The sequence below is a fragment of the Pteronotus mesoamericanus genome, unplaced genomic scaffold (assembly GCF_021234165.1).
Source record: "Pteronotus mesoamericanus isolate MK-2021 breed Mesoamerican mustached bat unplaced genomic scaffold, CSHL_Meso_final contig_78, whole genome shotgun sequence".
In the NCBI taxonomy this organism is placed as follows: Eukaryota; Metazoa; Chordata; class Mammalia; order Chiroptera; family Mormoopidae; genus Pteronotus; species Pteronotus mesoamericanus.
In genome coordinates, this window is record NW_026555258.1 from 4,037,567 (window position 1) to 4,056,227 (window position 18,661).

At 58.1% G+C, this 18,661-nt stretch overlaps 1 protein-coding gene across 1 annotated transcript in view; it reads right to left on the minus strand.

Annotated features, from left to right (window-relative positions):
* LAMC3 (laminin subunit gamma 3) overlaps window positions 1-18,661 on the minus strand; it is a 53,243-nt gene that overhangs the window by 735 nt on the left and 33,847 nt on the right. Inside the window, exons 14-27 of the mRNA XM_054584836.1 lie at window positions 16,570-16,815; window positions 15,668-15,821; window positions 14,855-14,997; window positions 14,213-14,391; window positions 12,848-12,989; window positions 11,678-11,883; window positions 11,212-11,288; window positions 9,933-10,067; window positions 8,489-8,636; window positions 7,254-7,403; window positions 4,799-4,901; window positions 1,523-1,722; window positions 906-1,052; window positions 687-789 (exon numbers count right to left, since the gene is read on the minus strand). Coding sequence (XP_054440811.1) covers window positions 687-789; window positions 906-1,052; window positions 1,523-1,722; window positions 4,799-4,901; window positions 7,254-7,403; window positions 8,489-8,636; window positions 9,933-10,067; window positions 11,212-11,288; window positions 11,678-11,883; window positions 12,848-12,989; window positions 14,213-14,391; window positions 14,855-14,997; window positions 15,668-15,821; window positions 16,570-16,815 — 2,133 coding nt within the window. The remainder of the gene's footprint in view (window positions 1-686; window positions 790-905; window positions 1,053-1,522; window positions 1,723-4,798; window positions 4,902-7,253; window positions 7,404-8,488; window positions 8,637-9,932; window positions 10,068-11,211; window positions 11,289-11,677; window positions 11,884-12,847; window positions 12,990-14,212; window positions 14,392-14,854; window positions 14,998-15,667; window positions 15,822-16,569; window positions 16,816-18,661) is intronic.

Here is an 18,661-nt window from a genome sequence, read left to right on the forward strand (position 1 = left end):
AGACCTGGGAGCGGACGGCCCGGCCTAGCCCTGGCCCCGCATGGGCAGCTCTATTTCTCAGGGGGGAGGACTTCGGGGAGCCTCCCCAAGAGTAAAACTGAGGGTGGGGCCCGGCGTTCACATGTGAGCTTTGTGGGGACATGGCACGGAGTCCGCAGGCTGCCTGCCCCGCCCGGCCCTCGTCACTAAAGGTGGCATTCAACAGGAAGACAGCTCAGCATGGTAAGAGTGGCAACGATGAGGAAGTAAGTTCTAAATGGCTTCTTTTAAACCCACGGGATCTCACTGGGCCCCAGGGCCTCGAATTTCCTGGGCAACGAAGGCTTCATGAAGGGCAGGCAGCTGCAGCAGCGGGGGCCCGGGGCAGGAAGAGGCAGAGCGGGCTGAGCTCTGATGTCTGAGCAGGTCCTGCTCCCAGCAAAGACCTGGAGAGGCCCCACTGTCCCCCAGAAAGTCCAAAAAGCCTGGCCTTCAAGGAGATTCTGAACTGGGTTACAGCCTCCATTCTACCCGCCTACATGAGGCTCCCAGGGGCGGGGGCAGGGGTGGGGGCCGGGTGGTGCTGCCACGAATGGATGAACGACAAGGACAACAGCTGGAAAGGTTTACCCTCACAGAGCTCACAGGAAGACCCCGAGGGGCCCCCAGGCCCCAGGGGGTCAGGGCCCAGCCTCGGGCCTCCTTACCCAGCCTAGCAAGCAGCTCAGACAAGGCCTTGATGTCCTTCTCCAGGGAGGTGCGCGATGCTCGGATCTGCCGCTGCGTCTCGCTCAGCCCGGCACCCACGTTCTGGAAGGAGGAAGGAGGCAGGAGGAAAGAAGAAGGAGGAAGGAGGAAGAGTCGGAGCCTGGCTCCTGCTGGCTCTGGGGCCAGGAGGAACAGGGCAAAGGCCTGGGCCCAGGTACCTGCTCAGCTTCCTCCAGCTCCTGTCTCTGCGCTCTTGAGGCCAGCACCTGCCGGGAGGCCTGTTGCAGCGTCGCCCGCATCTGGCTGGACAGACGGCTGGCGTGGCGGCGTTCCTGCTCCCCCTCCCTCAGCAAGGCCTTGGCGCGCTGCGATGGGTGACACAGTGCAGAAGAGGGTGAACACAGCCTGTCCTTCTAGAGGTAAAGACCGCAACGGCAGTAACACCAGCAGGTGTGACAGAGTCAGCGAGCACTGCGGAGACACCCGTCCATTAGAATTGGGTCCCCATTAAAAAAGAACAGCCTGGAGGCGTGGGGAATAAGGCCACACAGACCTACGGGTGAGTCCTCCTCATGTGATTTAAGTTACTGATGCAGCTAGACCTCAGGTTCCTCATCTGTCCCACGGGGACAGCCATGACGCCTGTTTCTTGAAGAATCAACAGGGTCACCCACATGAGGCTCCAGAGCTCAGAGCCTGGGACCCACAGAGCCCTTGGTAAATGTGGAATAGGCGGCACTGCATCCCGGCAAGGAAGGGGCAGATCTGCCAGGGCAGCTCTTAAATGACAGTTCTCCCACAGGGACACCATCGTCATCACATCTGTGGCCCTGACCTTGGCACTGTTCCTGGCCAACAGCTCGGCTTCCTTGCCCTTTTTCTTGGCACTGGAGGAGACAGGTGCTGCATTTCCCAGCATCCTCTCCGCCTGCTTGGTCTTCTTTCGCGCATCCGCGAGGAGCCTGCCGCGGATGACGCCGGCCTTCCTTCTCAGCACAGCCTGGTCCTTGGGCCGAGGGAACTGCGGCTTCATTCCTGCAAAGCCGGCCGAGGCTGTCAGAAGGGCCTGGCGCATGGCTGGGGAGCCTGCCAGTGGCCCGACCAGCCCTGGACCCTCAGACAACATGAACGGAGGGCGAAATGCAAGCGATCCCAGGGTGGAGGGGCAGGAGGGGGAGGGCAAACAAACAAGTGAGACATACTGCCCAGTGAATTTAAAGATTCATATTATATTATGGCCCTGGCTGGTGTGGCTCAGTGGATTGAGCACCCGGTCGCTGGTTCCATTGCCAGTCAGGGCACATGCCTGGGTTGCAGGCCAGGTCCCCAGTAGGGGGCGCTCAAGAGGCAACCACACATTGATATTTCTCTCCTCTTTCTCCCTCCCATCCCTTCTCTAAAAATAAATAAATAAAATCTTGGAAAAAAAGAAAAAATAATTTAAAAATAAAGATTCATATTATGATACTTATTAAAGTCACAGATTACACAGTGGTCAATGCGTGGGCCACTATTGGGGAGGGGGAGCCACAGCACACTACACAGCAGAATCCATTGAGCTCTTTGTTTACAGGTGTGACTTATTTTTTTTTTTAAAGATTTTATTTGTTTATTTTTAGAGAGAGGGGAAGGGAGGGAGAAAGAGAGGGACAGAAACATCAATATGTGGTTGCCTCTTGTGCACCCCCTACTGGGGGCCTGGCCCACAACCCAGGCATGTGCCCTGACTGGGAATCAAATGTGCGACCCTTTGGTTCGCAGGCTGACACTCAATCTGCTGAGCCACGGCAGCCAAGGCTTATGTACTACCTATTCCTGAAAAGGCTTTGAGGTACTCTATAGCAATAAATAAATCAAGTTGGACCATTAAAATGAAAAATCGAGGGCCACCTGTAACTGGCAGGGAGGTAGATAAGAAAGGGAAGAGGAGGAGTGAGAAGTGCCAGAAAATTATGATAATGACATTGCAGGTACTAAATGCCGTATATACCACTGAGCTTCCTAGCAGCCAAGACAAAAAGGGAAATACAATTCACATAGGTTTTATTATCTTACAAGAAGTAGTTTCCTTGTGTAAAAAAGAGAGGGAGACTGTTTCCTTTCCTTTCAGACAAAATTATAAGGGAAATTTATCTTACCGAGTACTGGTTACAGTAGACAAAGTCAAATTTTAATAGGAATCAAGCCTTCTAATCTTTGTGGGTATCTCTTGACATAATTCCTTTACGAAGATAACCCAGAAATTAGATCTACTTTGCTTCTTCTACACAAAATTGATGGCTGTAAAAGCGTACTTTGCGGAGTCCTAATTCTACAGGGGGTTAAAAAATGCCAGGGAGAAATGTCCATGGAGTTTAAATCACGTGAACAGGTTTCCTTCCGGCAGGACTTCTCGGAGCCTTTGCTCTCCTAAGGTGGACGCTGTAGGCCTCAGAGGGTGCGAGAGCACACGCATTTCCTAAACTTACTGGAACACAAGCCCTCTCCCGGGACAGCGTGCGGCAGGCCAGGGGCGGGAGCACACCCTGGGGAAGGCTGCGCCACAGGCCATTCGGCCAAGTTTTCTTTTTTAAAAAACAAATTTTTTCCCCAGCATTTCTGTATATAATTTTTTTAGAAGATTTTATTTATTTATTTTTAGAGAGGGGGAAGGGAGAAAGAGAGAGAGAGACGTCAGTCAGTTGCCTCTTGCACACCCCCAACAGGGGACCTGGCCGGGAACCCAGGCACGTGCCCTGACTGGGAATCGAAGCAGCCACCACTTGGCTCACAGGCTGGTGCTCAATCCACTAAGCCACACTAGCCAGGGCCCATTTAGACAAGTTTTCTGCCACCCTGAATGCCAGCTGAGCACAGGCCAACTGGTGGTAAGAGAGGATGTCTCTGGAAAGAGGTGGGAATGGGATAAAGAACCCAGCTTAGAGGTTGGAGGTGCATCCTTGTGTTGATTGCAAAGCAGTGGCAGGGAGGCAAATTTCCATTTAGTGCCTGCAAGAACTTTCTTTTTCTCAGAGCCATCCAACAATGAGAAGGTGATACCTTGTGAGGTAGTGAACACACCATCATTAGAGGCAAGTAAGCTAAGGTTCAATGAGTCCCCTGTCTGGTGAGGGGGTTGTGGCACATGACTTTAGGACCTCTTATAATTCTGATGTTCTAAAATCCTAATATTCCATCATTACATATCATTGAATTTAGAGACAAGCGCACACAACCACGCCTTTCCCACCAGAAGTCCCCTAACTGATGGGTCCCCAGGACTTCAGAGTGTGGAGGAATCTAGAGAACAGGTGGCGTTGCCCAGTTCACCCTCTGCCCAGAGGCTTGGAGCCCGCGGCTGGAGTTACATCTCTTACAGGCAGTGGGTGGGACTGGGAGGGAGGCTGCAGAATCAATGTGATGGTAGAGACCTGACTTCTGGTCTCAGACCCTAAGAGGCATCGGGGGCTCAGGGTGTGTTCCTGCCTTATCCAGCTCACTGGGACAGAGAGCCATCCATAAAGGGTGAGGTGGCTTCCCTCTGGAGCAAAGAGGACGTCACAGGAGCCCACAATACAGGGGGTCACCAAGGTGAAGGTGGATAATGCTGGCTGGTTTCTATTCGGCTCAGCTCTGATCCAGGGATAGATGTCACTTCCTTTCCTTGGTCTATCCATCTGTAAAAGGGGGGCATTTAGTCTCATTTTCCTAAAGCTCAACAAGAGACCTGGACTGGCATCGCCCATACCCCCTTCTGAAGAGAAACTCTGTGTTTCTCTGTAGCCCCAACTTAACACTGGACCACAGTAACCACATTTGTCACAAGTAACGGGAGCCCTGGCCAGAGCGGACTAGACTAGGACCGGATGGCCGATGGCATCAGATTCCCTTCCCATGTGGCTCCAAGGGGCTCTGCCAATGAGGACGGACGGCCACGTGGGCAGGTACCTGGTGAGAAGTGTGTGAGGTGCAGAAGGAAGAGCAGCCACGGGAAAGGTCCCAGAGGAGGGAGCTGTTCGCTTGGCCAAAGCCCACATGACTGGACTCCTGTCCCCTGCAGCCAAGCCTGTTCAGGGGGCTGCCAGGGGCACTTGTACCTCAGTGAGTCTAGGGCTCAGCAAGGCATGCGTACCTTCCAGGTCAGCCAGCAGGGTCCTGGCCCCCATGACGGTCACTGCGGCAGCCTGGACAGAGGAGGAAGCCCGGCTCAGGGCGGCTCTGGCCTCATGTTGCAGCTGGAGAGAGAAGGGAGGGGCTGGGCAGGTGGCATCGAGGTGCGCTGCCTGGAGTCTGGCCAGGCGGGCACCGCACCCACCCATACTAGGTCCCAAAACATCCCCCAAACTCTGACCATTAATTATGCTGTTTGCCAGGAATATCTGGTTTGTTTTATTATGCAAATATTAATCCCCGAATCTCTCTCCCAAGAAGTTACCTGTCCTGGAAAAGCCTGAAGGAATACAAACATGACAACTAAATGGAGGAAGGACAACCAAAGACTCCTTTTTCTTTTTTTTAAAAAGATTTTATTTATTTATTTATTTCTAGAGAGATGGGAAGGGAGGGAGAGAAACATCAATTAGTTGGCTCTCGCACGCCCCCTTCTGGGGACCTGGATGGCAACCCAGGCACACGCCCTGACTGGGAGTCAAACCAGCAACCTTCTGGTTTACAGGTCTGCCCTCAATCCACTGAGCCACATCAGCCATGGCCGAATATTTCTTTTCCGAACATTGCTGTATCTCAAATAGCAAATCTGTTTATTACGCAACTTTTAACTTAGAAAATCAGCTTCTTCCCCCTGGTCACTAAACAAGACCAGACACAGAATATGGGTTTGATGGATGAACAGGTACACAAAATGTGATTCATCCATGCAATGGAATATTATTCAGCCATAAAAAGGAATGAAGTACTGATACACGCTACACTGTGGATGAACTTCAAAATCATGGTAATTGAAAGAAGCCAGACACAAAAGGCTACATATTGTATGGTTCCATACGTGAAGTATCTAGGATGCATAAATCCACAGACAGAAAGCAGATGGATGGTTGCCAAGGGCTGGGGGGCGGGGAGGGGAGGGAGAGCGAGGAGCGACTGCTTAACAGTCACAGGGTTTCCTTTTGGGGCGATGAATGTTTTGGAACTAGACGGAGGTGGCGGCCGCACGACACTGGGAAGGCGCTAACTGCCACCACACTGCACACTTAAAAATGGTTCGTTTTGTGTTATGTGAATTTCAGCTCAATAAAAAATAATGAATAAATAACATGGTGCTGACTGGTGTGGCTCAGTGGGTTGGGTGTCATCCCGTACATCAAAATGCCATGGGTTTGATTCCCGGTCAGGGCACATGCCTGGGTTTTGGGCGAGGTCCCCGGTTGGGGGTGTGCAAGAGGCAACGGATCAATGTTTCTCTTGCACATTGATGTCTCTCTCCCTCTTTTTCTCCCTCCCTTCTGCTTTCTCTAAAAATAGATGAAGACTACTAAATAGATAGATGATAGATAGATAGATAGATAGGTAGATAGATAGATAGATAGAAAGAAAGAAAGAATGGTTTTGAAGAGCCATGAAATGCTGCCCTGGAGCCCACGTGTCTCAGTCTGACTCTGACCGCTCAGCTGTGTGGGAAGGGGGGTGGAGGGGGCAGGGAGGCGCTGTGGGGGGCGGGCACGACGCTCTGGGCTCCATCCCAACCCTGCCATGGCTCGCAGAGACCCAGGGAGGCCCCTCCCTCCTTGGCATTCCTGCTCCGGATAAGGGTGATGGACCAGATCAGGGGTGCCACCCTGGGGCCCTCCACACAGCTCAGGGCCCCCAGTATGTGCTAGGCTCAGGGCCCAGCTCTTCAGAGGCTCTCTTCCCATGCACAGCCTTATCCCTATTCTGTTTTAAAAAGGGAAAACAAGGATGGCCCCGGAGAAGGCCTTTCCATGATCCGCGTGGGGATCTGAGTAACCTCGGCGGCTCAGTTCGCCGCACCCCGTCGTGCGGCTGCCTCACTCGGACACTGGGCCTGTGGTGAGTCAGCGAAAACGCTGACGGAAGGCGGATCTGTGCACGGGACACAGGGGGATGCTTTGTGCTCTCTTTCCACCCTTTCTGCAAGTCTAAATTTTTTCCCCCAGTGTAGGCTCAATTAACCCCATAATTCTGCTTGAATTTTCTGATCGTTTAACACTGTCTCCACTCTGGGCTGCAAATGCCCTACTGCGTGGTTTAGTGCTATGTGCAGAGTGGACGCTCTATTAATATTGGGCAGGTGAACCAATGAATGGAAGAACGAATGAATTAGACCCACCCCAGTGCAACTAAGGCTGAATAAGGGTGGCAGGCATGGCTCTGGGTGCTGCTGTCTGTCTATCCTGCTCTCTGTCTGTCTATCCTGCTCTCTGTCTGTCCACCCTGCCTCCTACCCTTGCTGACACTGAGCTTCTCTGGAGTTTGGGGGGGAGGTCCTGGAGGGAGGAAAAGGACAGCTCTGGTCTTTGCCCCTTGTGCCCCTGCAGCCCCACCCCCAGATCACCGCTGGGGCAGCCTCAGCCTCCTCCAGGTGCCCGCCTCAAAGGACCAAAGCCCACCTGTGTGAAGGGCTCTGTCTGGTGCAGCGCAGCGTGGGCAGCCGCCTGGAGGGCCCGGGCAGCCTCCGTGACCTCACGCTCCCTGGAGGTGACCGTCTTCTCTAGGGCCTGCACCTTCAGGCTCAGGTCCCAGGTCCCAGACTGCTGAGGCTGCAGAGAGACGGAGGGCTCAGGCAGGGCCTGGCAGGAAGGCCTGCGGGGCAGGTCCTCTCCTGGGTGAGAGGTGCCAGGGGGCAGGGGCAGCGGGAGTAGGGTCATGCGGACAGAGGGAAGCAGAGGGGCGAGGCTCAGGGTCAGACCTGTCTCCTGAGGCCTGGATTCCAGCCCCACCAATCTCTAGAAGCCTCAGGCAAGTCAGCTGACCTCCCAGACCTGCATTTCCTTCCCCAGGTTCACAATGACTTAGCCGAAACCTTGGGCTGGTGTGCTTCCCAGTGCACACCCTCTGGGCTCCAGGGCAGCGCCCGCCGCCCCCCGCCACCCCTGTGCAGGTGCCGCACGTCATCTGGCCGCAGCATGTCTGGGAAACCAGCACTCAGGGCCAACGCATTACCGCCTGCGCATCTCTTCACACCCCGGTGGGCGCAAGCAAAGACACCCCCCCAAAGCAGCCTGGGCTGGTCAGTCTGGCTCACGGTTTGCCTCTAGTGTGTCTGTATAAGCTTAGGCTTCGTTCAAAGTTCAGTTCCCGAGTTTGGGGATTTCAGGGTCACTGAGAAGCCATGATGCTGATTTATCTTGATGTGATGAGTGCAGGGTGGCAGGGACAGAGGGGACGAGGCTGACACGCACTAGGGGCCACCTTGTGCATTACTGACCGATGCCCCAAACCCCGCCTCCTCGTGGACCTAACCCAATGGGAGAGCTCCACCTGACAGACAAGTGAGGCACAGGGAGGCAGAGCCCTTGACCAAGGTCTCGGCGGGAGCCTCGGAGCTGGGACTGATCCCGAGTCCATCCGGTGCCATTGCTAATGCCACCGGGATGAGGAGGAGCCCCGCCTTGATATTATTATTGTGATCGACAACCAAGATCGCAGGCGGCAGAGCCCTGACTGTGCCAGGTGGGCGTCCTGCCAAGCCCTGGAGGCGGATTATCTTGTTTTTTATCAACCCCTTGGGAGTTAAAAATAAGCCCCATCATCTGCCTCTGCCTGGCCCACACGGCTTTCCCGGGTGCCACGCTCTCCCCTGTCCCCACCCCGTGTAGAGGGCCAAGGACGCCGCCGTGCTGACCTGTGCTGTGGGGGTAGCCAGCGAGGTCAGGTGCCGGGCTGCTTCAGCACCAACTTGGTGCGCGGTGGCCAGCGCCCTCTCAGCTTTGGGCAGCACCTGCGCCACAGCCGCGCCCAGTGCATTCTGGGCCGCCTGGACCTCCTGGTACCTGAGGGGAGACGGCGTTGGAATGGCCCCAGGAACAGGGTGCAGGGCCTTCCTTCCCATCGCTGTCCTGCGCCCCCTCCCCCAGCCATTGGTCTCTCAAGGCCTCTTCCAGCTCCCCAGGCAGAGCTTCCCTGCCGCGGCCTCAGAAGCAGCCGCCACTCTGCCGATTTCAGACAAGTGGAAACGGCAGTAGAGGGACCGCATTCTTGTTTCTCTGTTCCCTCAGTTCAGTCACGCGTCTCTGAAGGGCTCACACTTGGTTTCCACTTGAGAATCATGTGTTCTGCAAATGTTTGGCTCCTCTGGATCAATCGTGAAGGGGAATGTGCTTGGCATCCGGAAAGGGGCAGCAGTCCAGGCTGGCGACCTTGGGCGACCTTGGGCATGGAGACCCCGGGGCTGCATGATTGCTCCATGGCCCTTCAGCCCTGAGGTGCTGTGATCCAGCGGTCACCAAGCTTTCTGGTAACAGGGACCAGTTTCGTGAAAGACAATTTTTCCACGGTTGTGGGGGGTGAGAGGGGACAGGGGAAGACAGGAGACGGACCTCGGTGGTAATATAAACAGAGCTTCGCTGGCTCACCTCCTGCTGTGCGACCGGTACCAGTCCGTGGCCTGGGGGTCGGGGACCCCTTCTGTAATCAACCAACTAGAACGGCTTTCCTGTCCTGTCCTGTCCAGCTGTCCACACTGACCCCCGCCCAGCTCCAACGGCCATGGGCACTGCTGGGGTGGTGACCCCTACCTGGCGCCCTCCCACCCCTCCCCCATTGTCTGAGAGCCAAGACCCCCAAGAATGCGGAGTGGGTCATGAGACCTCCCCCAGCCATGCTGGTTGGCTCAGGACTGACCACCTGATCTGAGCTGGGCCACGCCCATCTAGGAAGTCCACTTCGGGCTCGGGCTGACCTCAGTGGGTCTCCGCTGGCCCTTTGACTAAGAGGGCAGTAGAGGGGCCACCCACAGCAGAGAAGTAGAGGCTAAGGAGAAGCTGGTGCCAGGGAGAAGCTGCCTCGGGGGCCTGGGGTGGGCCTGGGGTGGGCCTGGGGTCGCTGCAGGGAAGAGGGGGCCTTCCTGGTTCAGGGGGTTGTCCCTTCTCTCAAGCAGCAAAGCTGCACCCCCACACATGAGTGGGTTCTTATGGCACCACCCACTGGTTCCAAGACCCCAGGCATCCCGACCACCTGTAGAGACCGGCAGGGAAAGGAGGCCAGTCCTGGAACCAGCAGCCGCTGGCCAGGCCCCTCTGACTCCAGGAGGCCAATCCAACCTCCTGCCTACACCTGGGAGGCCTCACCTGTCCTCTAGCTCCCGCTGAGCCTCCAGGGCCGCTCTGCCCTCCGCCAGACTCCAGAGAAGCGAGTAGCAGGTGTGGGAGGTGAGCAGAGCCCTCTGAGCCGTGGCCTTGATCTTGGTGGCGGTGTCCTTGTGGCTGCATGAAAATACCCACCGACGGTGGCCAAGAGCCCACAACAAAGGGGGGCCTTGGCCCCAAACCCACACCCCCCATGGCCCGGGCCTCTGGCCACCCCAGAGTACAGCCAGGCTCTCTGCTGGCCGCACAGCAGACTGACAGAGAGTGGACGTGCCCCCGTTCCTGTTTATATACGCAGTTTATGCCTGTTGTCCTGGCAGAATGAGAAATAGGGCCCTTTACCACACGGGCTAGCTCGGCTTGGACACTAAATCTATACGGTCACCCTAATAGAGACAGCATGGGAGAGGGCGGTCGAGGGAGCCTGGGTCTGACTCCCCACTCTCTCACCTCCAGGCTGTGTGTCCTTAAGCAAGTCCCTGACGCTGCTTTCTCATCTGTAAAATGGGTCTGAAGTCCCTAGAGTACAGCTGAAGGGGAAAGCTGCTGTGGATGCTGTGTTTTTAGGACCTTAAGCTACTTCTTAAAGGCAATGGATAAACAAAATGTGTCACGTCCATACAACGAATCATAGTTGGGTGTAAAAAGGGGTAAAGTACTGGTATGTGCCACACAGGGGTGGATCCTTGCAGCCATTCTGCGAAGGAGAAGAAGCCAGATGCTAAAGACCGTACACTATGATTCCCTGCATGTGAAATGTTCAGGATAGGAAAACCCATAGAGACAGAAGTAGGTTGGTGGCTGCCCGGGGCTGGGGACATTGGAGAGAAATGGGGACACGTGCCTAGCAGGTGCACGGCTTGCACTGGGGTGACGACAATGCTCTACAACTGACTGCACAGCTCTGAGAATGCACCGAAAACCACTGAATTGAACTCTGTGAGCGGCTGGACTTTGGGACAGGCCAATTTTATCTCCATGTAGCTGTTACTTTATAAAAGACAGTAGATGCTCTCAGATGCCTTTGGTCGGCCAAGGGGCCTCTGGTCCCCACCCCTACATCCCCAAGGGGCTCACGCTGTCCTCCCCACCTGTCTTGCCCATGGTGGCGACCCCTCCCCCCCGACCAGCAGCTCTTGTCCTTGTTTGATTCCAACTCCTGGAGCGGGGGGACCTCAGGGGGGCTGATCCTGACCCTGGAACCCCCAGAAGAAGGACTGGGCTCCCTTCAGAGAGGCATGGGCGGGGCCCGGGGGCTCACCTCCTGGCGAGGACACGGGCCTCTGTGGCCAGGTCGCTCCAGTTGGTGGGCTGGCCGGGGACTTCCTGAGGAATCACCTTTAGAGAAAAGAGGCACAGAGTCCAGAACTGATGGCTCACCCTTGAGGGGCCAGGGGGTCACCTGGCCAAGTTACTGGGCAGGACCGGACCGTGCCAGTCACTTCAGAGATGCTCTAACTCAGCACCGGGGGAGCGAGCAGAGCCCTGGAGCGTGGAAATGAGAGGAACAGCACCTCCTGCTGGCTGGGCATGCACTGCCCGCTTGGACGATGCCTCGCCCTCTGCACGTGTCACCTCGCTGGACCAGCGGAGGGGGTTCTGAGGGTCCCCCATGTTGGCAGGTGGGGAAATTGCGCTTCCCAACAGGGGAAGGAGACCTGCCCCCGGTCACCAGGTCAACAGCACCGAGCCCAGGCTCAGTGTGGGGAGGGGACCCCCCAAGGTACCAGAGACGCTAGGACAGCAGCGGCGTGCCGAATCTCCTCCTCCGAGGACTCCAGCGTCGCCTCCACATCTGCCAGCTGCAGGCAGGTCTTCTCGGCTCCGGCCTGGCCACAGCGGGTGCCCCTGCTCAGCGCCTGCAGCGGCTCCCGGGCAGCCTTCACGGCGCCCTCGAGGCTGGTCACCCGCACCAGGAAGGCTTCCCGGAACCCTGCAGGGGCCCAGGGGATCACAGAGCGATGGAGCTTTCACATTAGAGCCCCCACCCTCGGGGGACCCCCCCGACCCTCCACTCTTCCAGGCGCAGTTTGACTCTGGCACCAGGTCCCAGCACCCCCAGTCAGTCTCCGAGGGAGAGTGGCCCTGTTTCACAGAGGCTGAGGCTGAGGCCCAGGGACCCGAGGGCCCACACGGGAGGCCAGCCGCAGGCAGGGACCTGGCAGGGGCCCAGGCCTCCACGGCGACAGCAGGCAATCCCTGAACCTGGGGCCTCGAGCCAGCAGCGTCATCTGCAGCGTGGCTCAGCATGGGCGCTGCTACACGCGGCACCTGGGAGATCCCGTTTGGATAATTAGTTTGCTAACAGGTGCTCAGCTCACCTATATCTGGCTGCTAAAGGAGCCTAGGTACTCATGAATATGCAGTTACACAAAGTAATCAACGGGCTTCCCATGCTCTCTAAACTCAATGTCTAAGGGCCAAAATCCAAGTTTTTTTTCTTTTCTTCTTCTTCTTATTTAGTTTTTTTTTTTTTTTTTTTTTTTTTTTTAAGGTAGGAGAGACAGCAGTGAGCAAAATGGCCAGGAGTCACAACAGCAGGAATTTTACCTGTTCAGCACCCGGGACAGCGCCTCAATAGTTAATTGGTTGGGCAAGGGCATCAATGAATGAACCCAGTCTCAGTCTCACTGAGCTGGGCGGGGCAGGGGGTGTGGGGACCGATGCTACAGTAAGTGATTGATATTAATAAAGTTACAAAGCACATCTGGGCAAGGAACCCTTGGGGGAGAGGTCGCTGGGGAGCCGGGACCTCGGCAGGGAGGCCGGGCAGGTTCTCCCAGCAAGTGGGTCCTCCTGGGGCTGAGCTGGGATACCTCAAAGCATCTTGAGACCAGGCTCCAAAGGAGGTGTCCAACGAGCCAGCCCTCCCCTTGCCTCCCTGTCTCCCGCTGTACCTTGCAGCCGGTGGGGGCCCTGGTAGAAGTCCCCCCGAGGGGCCTCTCCCTGCAGAATGTCCATTGGTCCCCAGGGGCTGCCGCAGTCAGACCCCTGCAGCCACTCCTCCATCAGGGTCAGCCTGGCCTTCAGCTTGGCAGCCTGGAGGGGACAGGGAAGGAAATACTGCTCGGATACCTCCCCCTGGCTTTTGCCTGGCCTGCCCTCTCTGGAGCTCCCTGGGCTTCACAGTTAAGGACACCCTAGACCTCTGAGAACCAGCCCTGCCCACCCCCAACCACTGGCTCATAGTTGCCCCTTCCCTTCCCCCACCCACTGGCACCTGCAGGCATTCAGTGGACCACACCTCTGTCCTGCTGGTGGAGGGGTGAGGGGAGGGGACGCCCAGGAGGACTTCTGCCTGTCCTGCTGCATGCCCGCCCAGAACTTGGCACAAAGCAGGTGCGCGGGGGAATTGCTGGCTGAGCCACGTCCCCCTGCACTGTTGTTTGAACCACGCAGTCACCGCATTCACAGAGCACTTGCTGGGAGCGGCTGCCAGCCACGCACCAGCTCCTGTTCACCTTGCAACTATCCTGAGGGGCAGGGGCGATAGGGCCCCAGCAAAGTGCTCTGGAAAACCACAAGGCCTTCCATTCTTACTGGATGGCAAAATCAGGTTTCAGTAACTGTGAACTCATTTGGAAGCAACATTGTTCCAAACGAGGCTGCTTCTCCTGCACATGGAGAACTGACCCAGATGCTGCTGTTGGGGCTGGGGGGTACTGAATGCTGGGCTTACGCCCTCTTATCTTTCCACGGTGCCATCATTCCAAAAGCTGCCCACACAGGTTTCGGGTGAGGCGGTGCAGTCCTAAACTAGCTCCATGTGGAGGAGGAGAGACACGCTGAAGCTAGGCTGTCCCCCGCCTGGGCGCATGCCAACTCAGAAGGCTGGGGGAGGGGCAGCCCAGAGCTCACACGCCTGACCCCTGCACCACACCATCTCCCTGCTCAGATTCTACTCGTGCCCCAGAATGGGCGTCACCCTCCACCTGAACCTCCCCACAACGGGCCGTCTGTGGTCTCATCCCCGTTGAACTTGAGAATGCAGGAGCCCTCGGCATGGGTGGTTGGTAAGGAAACGGGTCAAGTGCTCCTGTCCACTGAGGAGTCAGGGAAGGGCAGAGGTGAGGGTTGACCCAGGTTGGCGTGGGCCAGGAGGCTGCATGGGCCCAGGGAGGAGGCAGCTGGTGGTCCTGGAAAGCCCGAGGACTGTGGATGAATGGGCAGTTCCTGGTGCCCGGCACAGGGCCAGTGCTCGCTGGGGATGCACCACAGGTGCCGCGGGCCTGGGCGGGGCCTGGGCTGTGGGCGGGGCTCACCTCCTCTTTCACCAGGCTGTAGCAGGTCGGGCACTCCTGGCACTGCGCACCATTGGCCGTGAGGAAGAAGTTGTCCTGGCAGCGGTCACACTTGTAGCCCACGAAGCCGGGCCTGCACACGCATGTGCTGTTCTCGTGGCACTGGGCCGAGGCAGAGCCCAGAGGGGAGCACCTGCAGGCTGGGGGGGAGGCCGGAGCAGATGGTGCTCGCTGCCCTGATGATCCCCCAACCCCAGGTTCCCCCGCAGCCTCACACCCGGCTGCCCAGGAGCCCCTGGGCAGCTCAAATACATACGTTCTGAGTCCTTCCTGGGACAGTGATTCAGGGGTCAGAGGACGCTGACTTACTCAGAGTCCCCAGGATCTGAGTGACTAGCACGCGATTCAACGGCACACATGAGGAAACTGAGGCCCAGGGAGGTGATGCATGGCCCAGGCACAAGGGAATTTGGTGGTGGCATCTGAGACTCGATTCTTGGCCCCACGGACCCCCCCGCCCCCCCCCGCCCCGCTCACTCCACATCTGCCTGGCTGCTCTGAGAGGTGGCGGCTGACCTCTCTCTCTCTCCCCCACTCGTCCTCTTGGCCGGAAGCCTCAGGCTACGCCCCCCAGGGAGGCCAGGAAGGGCCTGGCTTCCTTACCCCGGCAGCCCTTGACGGAAAAGCCGAAGAAACCCAGCTGGCATCTGTCGCAGGCCCGGCCCTCGACGCCTGGGCGGCAGGGGCACTGCCCAGTCTTGGGGTGGCACCGGTTCTCCTGGGAGCCCAGTGGGTGGCACTCACAGCTGTGACAAGGGGAGGACATGGGTCTGAGGGCGCTCTGGGCCGCTCCCAGCCCAGCCGCCACGGCAGCAGCTGGCGAGGGGCCTGCGATCACGCGCTCTGCTGAGAAGGCCCCATCTCCACGACAGTCCCTGTCACACAGCTTCCCCTCAGCTGTGCCCTGGGAAGCAGTCCCAGGAAATGCCCTGCCCCCCAAAAAAGAATGGTTATGGGGACATGCACCTCCTGGAGACTATACCCCTGCATGAGAAAGTCACAGTGCAATTAGCATATGGAAGGCTCTGAGAAGTCAGGCGAGGAAGAAATGTTTGCTTCACCGGGCATTCCCTGGAGTCCACTGTGCCCCACAGACACTGTCTAAGTTGCTCTTGAGGCCAGAAAGGTCACTGCATGGCAGCGGCACTGAGAAGGGAATCGGAGACCGAACCGGCCCCCTGCCCACCTGGACCTCCCTTAGGGCCGCTCTTGGCCCACTTCCTGGGCTGGCAGGGCCACCCGTCTGGCCCCCATGGGACTGTCCCTTTGTCCCCCTTCAGCGTAGGACACCGTGTACCTGGCAACGGGCCTGGGACGCCCATTCCACACCAGGCCCCTCTCTGGAGGCTCCCTGGTGCTTCCTTCCATCTTGGGGAGACCCTGGGGGAAGAGCGCCCGCCGCCTCACCCCACCCACCTCCGGCAGCCCTTCCCGGGCCGGAGATCGTAGAAGCCTGGGCTGCAGCGGCCGCAGTCCCGTCCGGTCACGTGAGGCAGGCAGGCGCACTGGCCGGTCACTGGGTCGCAGGGCCTCTGCTCACTGACGGAGCCCTCGGGGTTGCAGCCGCAGGCTGGGGTGGGAACAGGAAAGGACTTGGGAAACCTTCCGTTTGGGCTTTTGGGGGCCCAGGAGATGCAGAGAAGAAGGGCAGCCCACGGGGCCGACGCACGGCCAGCCCGGGCTCCCAGGCTGCTTCTGAGAGAAGGCTTGAGGGCCAGGCTGGCGTCTCTGGGGTACTTGCTACCTCCTCCGAGGGACAGCCTGCGGCCCCGCCGGGCCTGCCCAGAGCCCCTGCAGCTGGAGAGAACGCCAGAGACGCAGTCGGGGTCACAGGCAGGCGGCCCCCTCAAGCCACTCTTTTGGGGCACTCAACCCTGCTCTCCTGGGCCCTGTAAAACAAGCGCTACGCAGAGAAAGGGCTCAGGGGCAAGTTGGGGCAAATGCCGAGCTCCTCCCACCAGCACCGATGGAGGCTTCCACAGGCTGACGCACTGCGGCCCTCTGAGCGGGGGCACTGGGCTGCGTGGTAACCCAGGTGGAGAGGGGAGGAAGAACACCTCAGCCCGGGGCACCGCGGAGCTGGAAGCCCGGGCGTAGGAGGAATGGGACAAGCGCCCCAGGCCGTGGGGTCAGTTTTCTTTGCTAACTGCAGAGCGCAGGTTGAACGTTGAATTATCGAGACAGGAAACACCACCCCGGCTGGGGGAGGCCTTGGAGGGGAGAAAACCCTTAGGCGTCCTGGCCACGAGACAGAGAAGGCGAGGGAGCGGCCACGTCGCCAGCCTCCCGGAGCGCGGGCGGGGCGGGCGTGTACTCACCCACGCACTTGTCTGCGGCGCGGGCGGCCAGGGCGCTGCCGTAGAAGCCCCTCTGGCAGCGCTCGCAGTGCGGGCCTGTTGTGTTGTACAGGCAGCGCAGGCAGTGGCCAGACAGGGGGTCGCAGTTGCCCACGGCGTTGGGGTCCACGTTCCCGCTGCACTGGCACCGCTGGCAGGGCTGGGGGTCCCCAGAGAGCCCCAGCGGGTCCCCAAAGAAGCCATCATCACAGATCTCACAGCGCCGCCCTAAGGGAAGGCAAAGACTCGGAGTGCAGGAGCAGGCATGGGGGGCGCCCCCCGCCCCAGGCCAGTCTGTGGGGGGCGAGGGCGGGCGGAGCCACAGCCAGCGCCCCGTCTCCTTGCGGAGCCCAACGCAGACCCAGGGCGGGGCCCGCTCGCCCACCGCGGGCTCTCGGTCTCGGGCGAGTCCCTGTGCCTCTCTGAACCCGGGCTCCTCATCGGCCCAGCGGGGCAGGGCTACCGAGAGGGGCTGGTGAGGAAACCTGCGCAAAGCACCTAGCACAGTGCCTGGCGCGTGGCAAACGCTCGACAGTAGTGGCTGTCATCACCTCTCCCTCATCACCCACGTCATCGTCGCCCTTCTCTTCAGCAGCACCCTGGTCGTCGCCTTCCCCACCATTGTCCGCTGTCCCTTTCGTCAGTAGCGTCAGCATCATCACCCACGGACTTCGTCATTATCATGATCGGCACCACCTTCCGCAGCGGCATCGTCTTCATCGCCGTCTTGTCACCTTCCTCAGCATCTTCATCGTCATCTTGTCACCTTCCTCAGCATCTTCATCGCCATCTTGTCACCTTCCGCAGCGGCATCGTCTTCATCGCCATCTTGTCACCTTCCTCAGCATCTTCATCGCCATCTTGTCACCTTCCACAGCGGCATCGCCTTCATCGCCATCTTGACCATCACGTCATTGTGACCATTTTCACCTCAATCATTACCTTTGCCATCGTTATCATCTATCGTCTTCATCATCATCACCCTCTTGATCATCATCTTCATCACCATCTTGACCATCACTCTCTGCGCCACCTTCAAGGTCACTGTCATCCTCCTCCTTGTCACCCCCCCCCAGCTCCCCTTCTTAGCTGCGGCTACTTCCTCATTGGAGGATCTTGGTCCCTTTTCCTGTTCTGCTTCTCACGCTTCCTGAACTAACGTTGGGCTGTTTATTCGGAAATAAGCAGTGGCTGCCTCATCTCCCCGCCCTCAGGGTCACGGTGAGTCTCAGGAAAGGTGGCGTGTGAGGGGGCTTTTGGTGGGTTGTGACCTGGGAGGTCTACTCTGGACACAGGCGGGACATGAGAGAACATATGTGTACCATGTGCTTCATGCAGTGTCAGCCTGTTCTTGGGAAGCACACCCATCTCACGTATGTCTGCATGAGACAGATGACTAGAGCAACCCATGGACCTGAACAGTCGCCACGGTCCCCTGGGGATAGCGGGGGGACAGGCACGCTGGCTCCCTGCTCGCAGGCACGCTGTGTTCCTCTCCCCACTTCTCTGGGCGGTTTCAATGGTTACGATGAGTATTACTCATTTTACAATTTAATTAATAGCCACTGTCATTGCAAAAGGGAGCTGCAGCTCTGTGTCCCCAAAGCTCATCGTTCAGTTGAAATCAAGTTAATGTTACGACAGGCAGGCAACCTTGAAAATGGAGAGGAGGAACACCAAGAAAGAAGAGAGAAAAGGCCAGACGAAAAGATGGGACGAGGAAAGTCTGAACAGAGCTCAGGGTGGGGACTGGCGCCGGGCTCTGCGGCCCTGAAGCAGACACAACGTCAGGCGGGCAGGAGAGGCAGCGGCCGGGGACAGAGGCTGAGGCCACAGTTCACCGGCCACTCGCTCGGAGCAGGCAAGGACGGCTGCCAGGGCCGGAGGCAGCTGCGAGGTCCCGGGAAGGGCTGCTGAGTGGCGGGTGGTAGGGAGGTGCACCGGCAGGGGTCAGAACCAGACCCTGGCCAGTCCCAACTCGGATCGTCCAGGTGAGCTCTTCGCGAGCTAGGCTCTCGTCAGGGCCCAAGGACACTGGTGTAATAAAGACAAGGGACAGCCCGAGGCCCCGGAC